This window comes from Curcuma longa, chromosome 1, assembly GCF_044706935.1.
Source record: "Curcuma longa cultivar G26 ecotype Majalengka, Jawa Barat chromosome 1, ITB_CL_G26_1.1, whole genome shotgun sequence".
In the NCBI taxonomy this organism is placed as follows: Eukaryota; Viridiplantae; Streptophyta; class Magnoliopsida; order Zingiberales; family Zingiberaceae; genus Curcuma; species Curcuma longa.
The window spans coordinates 12,345,563-12,355,470 of record NC_133861.1 but is presented as its reverse complement, the minus strand read 5'-3'; the positions used below and the strand labels follow the sequence as shown (position 1 = coordinate 12,355,470).

Below are 9,908 nucleotides of genomic sequence, written 5' to 3'. Positions count from 1 at the left end.
CACTAAAAAAATAAAATATTACAAATATAAATAAATAAATAATCCAAAAGCACAAGGGAAACTTTGTAGACATAACTTAAAATATTATTTGCTGTGGAATCAAATTGTATAAATACTTTTGCATATAATTCACTGTCCTTTAATAATAATTAAATTGAAATACTCTACCTGTGGCTAGATATAACCTTTGGGGTATAATCGAGTTGAATTATTACGAGATAGATTTCTTAAAATGGACATTAATAGAATCTCGATAAAATATAAATAATAAATCAAATATGCAGTCAGTCTTTAGAGAGATAATTGATCAATTGTAATAAAAATAATTAAACTGTAACATTAGAATAAGTTAGCGCGATCAAGAATTGAGGTTCACCAACTACGCACCTATCCAAGCGTAGAACCGGAACAAGATAACTGCCAACATCCCCCAAACTTAAAGGAAATGAATTGTTCAATTTGACTCGCGTCCAACCCAAAACAGCGACACTAACAACGTTTGGTCCGTGTCACTCAACGCGCCTCTTCTCTCCCTCTCCTCTTTATATATTCGCCCTTCTTCCCTTCACTCCCTAAACCCTTCGACCCGTGCCATCTCTCTCTCTCACTCTCACTCTTTCTCGTCGCGTCTTTCTCTTCACTCAGTCACGATGCTTCGCCGCTCCGCCCTTCTCTTCCTCCCCTTCATCCTCGTCGCTGCCTCCCACGCCTCCGCCCAGTCCCCAGCCGCCTCCCCCACTACCCTCGCCCCTGCAACTCCCGCTTCTGTTCCCCCACCCGTCGCCCCAGCCCAGCCCACCCCCACCTCTGCCCCTGCCGCTTCTCCCACCAAGGCCGTCGCCGCCCCAGCCAAAACTCCCGACGCCGCTCCTCCGAAAGCCACGACACCCGCTGTAGCTCCAATGACGCCTCCTCCGGCCCCCGTGCCTGTGACTTCCCCGCCCGCGCCTCCCCCGACATTACCACCGCCGGTTCTAGCACCAGCAGCCACTCCAAGCAAGCCCGTGGAAGTCCCGTCGCCAGCGCCGAGCAAGAGCAAGAAGAAGCCGAATAAGCCGACCAAGAAGAAGAAGAGCCAGAGTCCCGCCCCGCCCCGGCGCCGTCCTTACACAGACACAGCCCTCTGGCCCCTGTTGCTGCGTCTCCGGTAGGAAGCGTCGATGCGCCAGGGCCCAGTTTCGCCGCTGACCAAGCGGTAAGCCTTAGTCTCCCACATCTGTTTCCTCTGCTCAATGTACATACTCCTCGCTGCAGATTTTAGAAGATCTTTCTCAACGGCGCATGATTAGAATTACCCTCCCATTACAACTTTGTTACTGATATCTTTTTGTCCTGTGCAGAAAACAAGATTCCCTCTTGACTGTTTCCCGGCCAAGATGTTATATAAATATACATCGCCTCGTTAATTACAACATTAGTTACGTTGTTGCATATCACTAGTGCCTTCTTACTAAACATTAGCAATGTGATTACCGCAGAGTGGTGCAGTGTCAGTGAGATCCAAAGCAGGCGGCCTCATTTCAGCTGCGGCGTGGCTTCTACTGCTCGGCTTGGCTGTGGTCTGAAGCATCTCTGCTCTTGTTTTGTGGGTCGTCGATTCGCTGGTGCACCGCCATGATTATATTCCAGCTACTTGTAGCTCCACGTTTAACTACTCGTTCTTTATTGAATTCATAGAGCAGAGGAGGTCGTCATTGTTTAATAATAATGTGTTAGGACGGTGTCGATCTGAGCATCTTTTTATTCACCATGTTTTAAATATTTAATTCTGCGCTGGATCCTTCGGTGAATAATTTTTTTATCTGACTAATCCATTCCCTTGCAATTGCAATGCATAGCGTATGTCAAATTGGCTGAAGAACTAAATAAAATAATAAAATTGATCATTTTATTGTCTACTTTCTCTGAGTTTTTCTCATTTTCTTTCTAACGATCATACTGAGTAGATCAAATATTGCACAAACAAAATAAATTAAGCAAACTAATCAAACTGAGATCAGAGTCATAGAGGCAAACTAAAAAAAGTAGTTGGTAAATTCTGCAAAGCAAAGTGAAATTTTTCTCAAAAACAATATCTTTCTTAGCAATTGCATTCATCAATACTGAAAAATTAATATGCTTCCATACAATAAACAGTATGGCAGAATCAATTGCCAGCTAACAAATTGGTTGTCAACAATTTTTATTTGGAAATTGTATCGAACTCTCAATTCGGATTATTACTTTTTGTGGCTAATTAATAAATATATTATTCTTGCAGCAAGCTTTCCACACCAGACCAAAACCATAATGAGCAAGCACATGAGATAAGGAATTCTGAGAATTTAAAATCAGCGTAGAAAATTGAGGAGACGACGACGCATCATGGAACAATCTTGTAAGCCTTCAGTTTATCAATCCAAGCGTTGAAAGAATTTACCGAGTTCCTGAAGCCCAAGAAGCCGTGCTCCTTGCTCTTGTTCATGTTGTCGAGGTGCTCCAACTCCACGCCCAGCACCGCATCCGCGTATGCCCAGTTCGCCACCTCCTCCAACGTGGTCGGCACCAGCTCGTTCTCCCTCACGATCTCCTCCCACACCGCCTCCTTCCCCTGCATCAAATCCTTCAGCTCGAGCCGATTCCCGCCCTCGCCCTGGTAGCCCACCACCGGCACACCGAACTGCTCCGCCAGCACCTCCCAGAGGTGCTTCCACTTGAACGCGTCGCCATTGCTGCAGTTGAATGCCTCGTTCTTGGAGTAGGGGTCGACGGCGGCCCAGATCTGCTGCTCGGCCACGAGGTCGGCGTCCGACGCGTCGCTGAATCCTTCCCACGCCGCCCGGCCGCCGAACCACCGGAGCGGCGCGCCTTCCTTGTGGCAGATGGCGGCGTAGACGCAAAGCGTGGCGATGAGGTTCATGCTGCTGCAAGGGGAGAAGCCGAAGACGGTGGTGGGGCGGTGGATCGACCACGAAACGGAGCCGCTCTCCCTCTTGGACAATTCGTCGAACAGGACGTCCTCGAGGTCGTAGTAGAAATTGCGAGCCAAAAGGCGCGGCATGTCCTCGCGGAAGGGCGGGTCATGGGGCTCCACCGACATCGCCTCGGCCGCGCCGGTGGATCGTAAGGGACCGAGGTAATGATCGCGGCCGGTCTGGAGGCAGACGTGCTGGAGATTCACCGCAGCGGGGAGTACGGCGGCGAGGACGTTGCGTAGCATGGAGGCGTTGACGGTGCAGGTCTCGGCGGCAGTGGAGCAGCGGGAGAACGCAGCGTAGAAGACATGGGTGACGTCGGTGAGCCGCGACAGCTTGGCGAGGGCGTCGGCGGGATCAGCGATATCGCAGGCGACGTGCTCGACAGGGAGGCCGGCGACCGCGTCGACGAGGTTGGGGGAGAGGAAGCATTGCCGCGGAGGGCGGCGGGAGACGCCGTAGACCTTCCAGGGACCGCCGGGGGTGTCGGAGAGGGGAAGAATGTCGTAGAGACTGGAGCCGACGATGCCGGTGGCGCCGACGACGAGGGCGACGCTCGGGTATCTGGAGGCTCTGACGGAGTCCTCGCCCGCGGCCAGCTTCCTTCCGGCGCTAATGGCGCCTGCCCACCACCAGCTCATGGCGATGCGACAGCGATCGAATCAAATATTCCTGGATGAGAGATTTTTGTGGCGACGGCGATGGAATTGAATTCAATTCGCTCTCCAGACAAAACAAAGAGATCCCCGGAGGAGCAGGCTGGTGACGGTGTGGGCGAAGAAGTAATATTTGCAGTGATAAAAGAAATGATCTAAACGAGATCTCTGATACATAATAATTGAAGGGGAAAATGAAAAATGAGAAGAGAAAAAAAAAAACGTGGCGAGAGGTTCATCTGAATTAGGCTATTTTTAGAGGTTCAGTTGGACGGAGTTTGTAAATAAGAAGGTTATATTTCACCTAAAAATGGGGTTATTTTATTCATGAGTGTATTTCACGTCGTATACATTTCCACAAAATATTGCAATGAGTAGTAGTTATCCTAAACTTTATCATTTTCTTTTATTTTTAATATTTTTTCTATGACCATATATAAGATATCTCACAGCGCATTTGAATATGGAAGTGACAAATACTAATATTGTTAAATGGATTCAGAGTTAATCATATCTATTGTTAATATTATTTGGTATTAATCTTATTGTGATCATCGATCTCTCTCTCTCTCTTTAAATTTTTAATAAGTATGAAAAATCATCATGGGCAACAAACTATGCTAGAGAAGAAGGATAATATTTCATAAAATAAAATTAATGTAGATTAAGAGAATGCTAGAATATTAAAATAAAACTCAAAAGGTGACAAATTATTTCACTTCGCAGCCTTTTGGAGAAAGTTATTTCGTATTTTAGAATCCAACGAGTGTATCATTTAATGAGATAACTTCAACTAAATACTTGATGTTCATTTCAGTTGTAACACGAAAACGAGAGACTTATAGCACACAGAGAATTGCCAAATCGAGTTTTTTTGTTGCCCCAAATTATTTACAACAGGAGATCATACTTTCCAGTGGCTAACCTCCAAAAGCTGGAGCACCAACATACACCTTGACACCTCAGAGAAACCCCAAAGTAAACCTGACATCGAGCTGGATCGAACTGGACCTTGGGCCGGACTCATAATTGGGTCAACGGGCCGATTACGTATTGAACTGATTTGTCAGACTTAAATCGTAACTGGTCCGGTACCAACTAGGGCGGTTATGATGGTTAACCAATACTATAATGTATGGTGCGGATTTTATTTAAAAATCAACACTACTATAATATTGATTTTTCAAAAACTAATACTACATAGTTGTTTTAGTTTTAGTTGGAACCTCCGATGTATGATTATTTGGAGAATAGGGATTTGTATTTTTTTAACGGTTGAAATTATTTAATTATTTTTTATCAATAATTACAATTTAATAATCGTATTCACCCAACTTTATAAATAAAGAATTCAATTTATCATTTTCAAATTACCTTCTTCTCTATTTTATTCTCAATTTCAAAATCTCAATCACTTTTAACTTCAATTATACAATCATAATGGAAGGAGGAGATTTTGAATTGTAGCAAATTGTAAACCAGCGATTCCGAATCATAAATCATAATCGTCTTGAATGGTTAAAATTAAGGATTGATCTACCAGAAATGGAAAGATTTCGAATCGTGATTAGATCTACCCCAAAGGACATGAAACTCCATGTACCAACACTAGACGCTAGACCAGTGACTCATTTGCGACAAAAGGTCATACATTGACCTCGACACCCCACACGGCTAGCCTCATAGCCATCTATAAAGAGATAAATCAAGAAATCGAAACAGTCTCCCCTTGTAGGATGATATGGTCACACGACTTTGCCATGTATGATTATCAGGATAAACAAGTTGAGCCAAGCTAAATTTTATGATATTCATGCTTATTTGATAAAGTAACCCAGTCAAACTAAACCGAACTAAAAAAATGAACTAAATTTTTAAAATCTATATATATATATAAACAGAGTTGTCTAAACTTTTAAAATATAATTGTTAAACTTGACTTGATTTTTTTTATGAATTTGAAATCCGTTCAATTGAGGTATAAATTCAATATGTGAATGTAAAAAATTAAATAATATGAAATCAAATAAGAATTAAGAAAATGAATACGAAAAAAATTAAAGATATGTAATAATTATAATTTTTGAAAAAGGTAAAAATATATACTCATTTTATTTTTTAAAAAAATAGAAAGGACGGTTTTTAAGATGTTGCATAAATTTATTATTCTGATTATTTGTTCTCCCGTCACGCGTTCGTTCTACGCTAACAGGTCGATCGTATTCTTCCGCTTTATTAATTGACCTCCTTCCATTTCAGAAGCGAACAAGGTCTCAACTCTTCAAAGAGACCAACTAGGGTTGCAGGATGCAGATATTCGTCAAAACTCTTACGGGGAAGACAATCACCCTCGAGGTCGAGAGCAGCGACACCATTGACAACGTCAAAGCAAAGATCCAGGTCTTTCTGTTCGTCTTTGTCTTCTTCCGATGCAACGATATGTGTTCCAGGGTCTGACTAGGGTTTTAACTGGAGTCTTTACTTCGTGTTCCATCATTCCATTTCTTTTCCGTCTCATCTTAAAAGGTTATTTGGGGCTTTTGTTTTCTCATGCCTTTCGTTTGGAATTAATTTTCTGCCGCGAGGCGCTCGTAAATTCTTTAAAAATTATCAATTTGTTAATTTTTTTTTCGGTTTTACGTTGCAATGACTATTTCTTCCGATCATCAGGATTTGTGGGTTTCCTATTCTTACAGAGACCGTAGGTTTGTTACTTTATCGACAGACATGATCTTTGATGAAAGATGATTGCTTCCGTTGCAGGACAAGGAGGGGATACCCCCGGACCAGCAAAGGTTGATCTTTGCTGGGAAACAACTGGAAGATGGCCGAACCCTTGCTGATTACAACATTCAGAAAGAATCCACTCTTCACCTTGTTCTCAGGCTTCGGGGCGGGATGATGATTAAAGTGAAGACACTAACGGGGAAGGAAATCGAGATTGACATTGAGCCCACCGACACAATTGACAGGATCAAGGAGAGAGTAGAAGAGAAAGAAGGGATTCCACCTGTACAACAAAGGTGTTTTTTATCGGTTGATATTTGCATTTCTGGATTCTACCTTCCCGTTTTCTCTAAACTAACCTTCGACAATGGTTTTGCGTGCCCTGGTTAGATGACTGGCTTATCAATTTAAAGGGCAAAACTCTCCTTTTTTTTGTTTACTTTTGTATATTGGGTTATATATTTTAGTTCTTCTAAATAACTGGTTGTTTGTGATACACCAACTATTGATTGTTGGAGGTAGCAAATGTCAATTAACAGGAAGTAATGGTGCTTCCTGCTATTGAGCCTTGTCCTATGCATTGTCACTCATCTCTTTTGTTATCTTCTCTTTAGGATACAAAAGTCTATTATTTCTTGTGGCCATTAGAACTTTTAATGACTCATCCATTCTTTTTTAACTAATAGATATATGCTTCTTTGTCTGCATTCAGATCTAAGTCAGTAGCTACTTATATTGCCCACTTATACATGCAAAGTCATCTGATCCTCGACATTTATCTTGTCTATGCTATATTGTAATAAATTTTCTTCAAGATGAACTTTTATTGTATTATTTTTGGATGAACGGTAAATATTATAGCATCAAGAACTGCTGTACATGTTTAGATGTCTACAAAATGATAGACATGTATCCGCACTTTGGCAAACATCCTATTGATACGAGGCACATCGCCCTTATATTGACATCTATTTCTAGCTTGCCACAAAACATCCTATCGTTGTATTTTTATTGAAACAACAACAATAAGGTTGGCTAGGGCTACCACCATCATCATAGCTTCCAAGAGTGCTTAGCTCTTTGTTCCTCCTCTTTATCTAGAGTGTGACCTTGTTGATAGGTATGCATCCTTTTTTCTCCTTTCATTGTGTTATTAAACATACATTCTTCTTTACATTCTTTATTTATATTATTAAGTAGTTGATATAATTTTGTTTGGAACAATCTTTAGTCCAAGTGATGCAATACGCATGGAGCTTAATTGCATACACTATCTCCCCGAATTAGTAATAATATTACATAATCAACCTGTATAAACTTGAAAATTTATTCTTCCTTAAACAATTGGTATATGAAGCTTCTCACTTCATCAAACTACATCCCAGAAGCAACACAAGAGTATATATACATACTGCACAATGAAATTAATGGTTCTAACATCAAAACCAGTATTGATGTTGAACAAATCTGCGGTGTTTTGCATATACCGATGTCATCAGCCAATAGCACTTCTCATCAGCCACTGTCTGCTGGTTATTTTCCCTTTCATCTGGAGCTATGACTTATTGTATAGGATTTTAAAGATGGTATAGATATGCTCAAAGATGACAAATAGATTCACTAGTGAATTGGTCTGGGGCAAAAAGGAAGACCAAAAAAGGTCCTTTTTGTCATAGAAAGAGATTAAGGAACTTAGATATTACATAGGGACAGCTTATTGTTTTGGGATCTTAGGACTTGATTGCAAGATAAGATTCATGCTACCAACCTCAATTAGCTGGGACACATAGCTTATTAATTTGGTTGTATACTTGTTTTGAATTATAAATTACTAATATAATAATCTTGATTTCTTGATTTCCACGTAAAACTTCATTTACTATTGATTGTTTGCTCTTCATATACTCCAACTTTTAATTTCTGTCTCTTGCACATTTGTGATCTGAACTGCATCTTGATCCTTGTTTACCTTTTTTTGCCTTGAAATGAATCAATGCTTTCATTTGCAATCACTTTTGTTCAAATGACTTCCTGTAATTTTTTTTTTGACTTGCTTTATGCTACATTGTCTTTCCAGGACTCTTTTCTACAAGAATGATTACTTTTTTTCTGATTTATAATTGTATGTATACTGTGACTGCATGCCTATTTTTCTTGATTAACCTGTTTTCTTTGTTTCGAAATGTTACGTGCATATTGTTTGTTTTGGGGAAAAAGGAAAAAAAAACTATGTAGTCTTAGTAAACTACAAAGAACCAAAAAGTTTCAGATTTACTCAGGCCCTGTGATTTCTATGGAATAAAATAATATCCAGAAAACTGGTTTAGTTGTTATTTCAATTTGACCCCCTTTTAGTCGTACTGCAGTGTAATTCTTCTTCCCATAGATGATGGTCTTCTGCAATCTTCAATGTATTATATTCAGCAGCTAGCTTCTCAATGTTTTTTTTTTTTTTGTGCGCTTCTGTAGCACCTTTTGGTAACCAATACATGTTCTGCCATTTCGACAGAAACTTACCAATTAAAAGTTGTTTTTATCTAACATTTTTTTATTCAGCGTGGTGGTTGTTTCGGATTCTTTTGCTCATAATTTTGGCACTGCTATATGGAAATGGACCTTGGATCTATCATTTTGCCTTTTATCTAATCTTTGGTATTTCTATGTTGCCACTTCTTTTTCAATTTTTTCCCCACAAAGGATCCTTTTTCCATTGAGCATAACTAATGTAAATTGTATTCTGGGCTAAAATCTGGCATGCATTGGACTCAAATGCAGGCTGATCTATGCAGGCAAGCAGCTAGCCGATGATAAGACTGCTAAGGAGTACAACATTGAGGGCGGCTCTGTTCTTCATCTCGTGCTTGCTCTGAGGGGTGGTTGATACTCTATCTTTTCTTTTTATGTCCTCAGGGTGATTCTACTGTCGTTCCATAAATGTTCTACAACACTCCAAAAACTGCAATGAACATTGTTGCTATTAACAGCAGATATTGTTGGTCTGGTTGATTTGACGACTTTTTATTATATATAAAAAAGAACATCTATTCAGAAGATCATGAAATATTCTGCAACTTTTGAACTCCTGACTAGTATTTTTATGAACTCAACTCTTTGCCAATCAAAAACCAAAATGTTTCCCTTATCAATAGTTTGCAGTGCTCCTGCGACGGAATTATCAATGTTTCCCTTCTTTGCTACTTGACATTCTGTTTTCTTTCCAGTGTTTACAAAACTTGATGGGTTTTGAATTATGATTTCATTGTTCTGAGTTAGCACTTTATTCCTCGATCAAATTGTGTTGCTACAAGAGAATGTTAAAACATGAAATTCTTAGCAATTTAGATGAATCGGGGGAATTTCAGATTTCTATTTGTGGTGTGATTTAATCTCTATTGTGTTCTATACGTTTATACTTTTGATTTTCTCAATTTTTGTGAGCTTAGGGAATGTTTTGCGGTTCTAGGTGCATTAGTTCTTCAGTATTGGACATGTTTAATATGTAATAATAATGATAAAATAAATGTATGTAATATGGAAGAATTGATGCAAGTATCGAAGAACGGTTGCGCAC

General features: G+C 40.2%; 2 protein-coding genes and 1 pseudogene across 3 annotated transcripts; 2 read left to right on the top strand and 1 right to left on the bottom strand.

The window, feature by feature from the left end:
• Positions 1–594: 594 nt before the first annotated feature.
• Positions 595–1,833, top strand: LOC141840131 (uncharacterized; annotated as a pseudogene).
• A 358-nt stretch (positions 1,834–2,191) lies between these two features.
• On the bottom strand, positions 2,192–3,741 carry LOC141843939 (3-oxo-Delta(4,5)-steroid 5-beta-reductase-like). The gene has a single exon (XM_074731955.1). The coding sequence runs from the start codon at positions 3,593–3,595 to the stop codon at positions 2,363–2,365; it is 1,233 nt and encodes a 410-aa protein (XP_074588056.1). The 5' UTR covers positions 3,596–3,741; the 3' UTR covers positions 2,192–2,362.
• Positions 3,742–5,808: 2,067 nt separating this feature from the next.
• On the top strand, positions 5,809–9,408 carry LOC141841243 (ubiquitin-NEDD8-like protein RUB2). Of its 2 annotated transcripts, none has more exons than XM_074729400.1 (3): positions 5,809–6,010; positions 6,374–6,633; positions 9,127–9,408. In XM_074729400.1, the coding sequence occupies exons 1-3, from the start codon at positions 5,918–5,920 to the stop codon at positions 9,143–9,145; spliced, it is 372 nt and encodes a 123-aa protein (XP_074585501.1). In that variant the 5' UTR covers positions 5,809–5,917; the 3' UTR covers positions 9,146–9,408. The 2 variants fall into 2 exon arrangements, with proteins under 2 accessions (XP_074585501.1, XP_074585494.1); XM_074729393.1 differs by having other exon boundaries at positions 5,811–6,010; positions 9,113–9,408.
• The last annotated feature ends 500 nt before the right edge of the window (positions 9,409–9,908 follow it).

Coding starts and splice junctions, on each gene's coding strand:
- LOC141843939 (XM_074731955.1), bottom strand. CDS start 3,595: ATGAGCTGGTGGTGGGCAGGCGCCATTAGCGCCGGAAGGAAGCTGGCC.
- LOC141841243 (XM_074729393.1), top strand. CDS start 5,918: ATGCAGATATTCGTCAAAACTCTTACGGGGAAGACAATCACCCTCGAG. Junction 6,011..6,373: donor ACGTCAAAGCAAAGATCCAG/GTCTTTCTGTTC, acceptor CTTCCGTTGCAG/GACAAGGAGGGGATACCCCC. Junction 6,634..9,112: donor ATTCCACCTGTACAACAAAG/GTGTTTTTTATC, acceptor ACTCAAATGCAG/GCTGATCTATGCAGGCAAGC.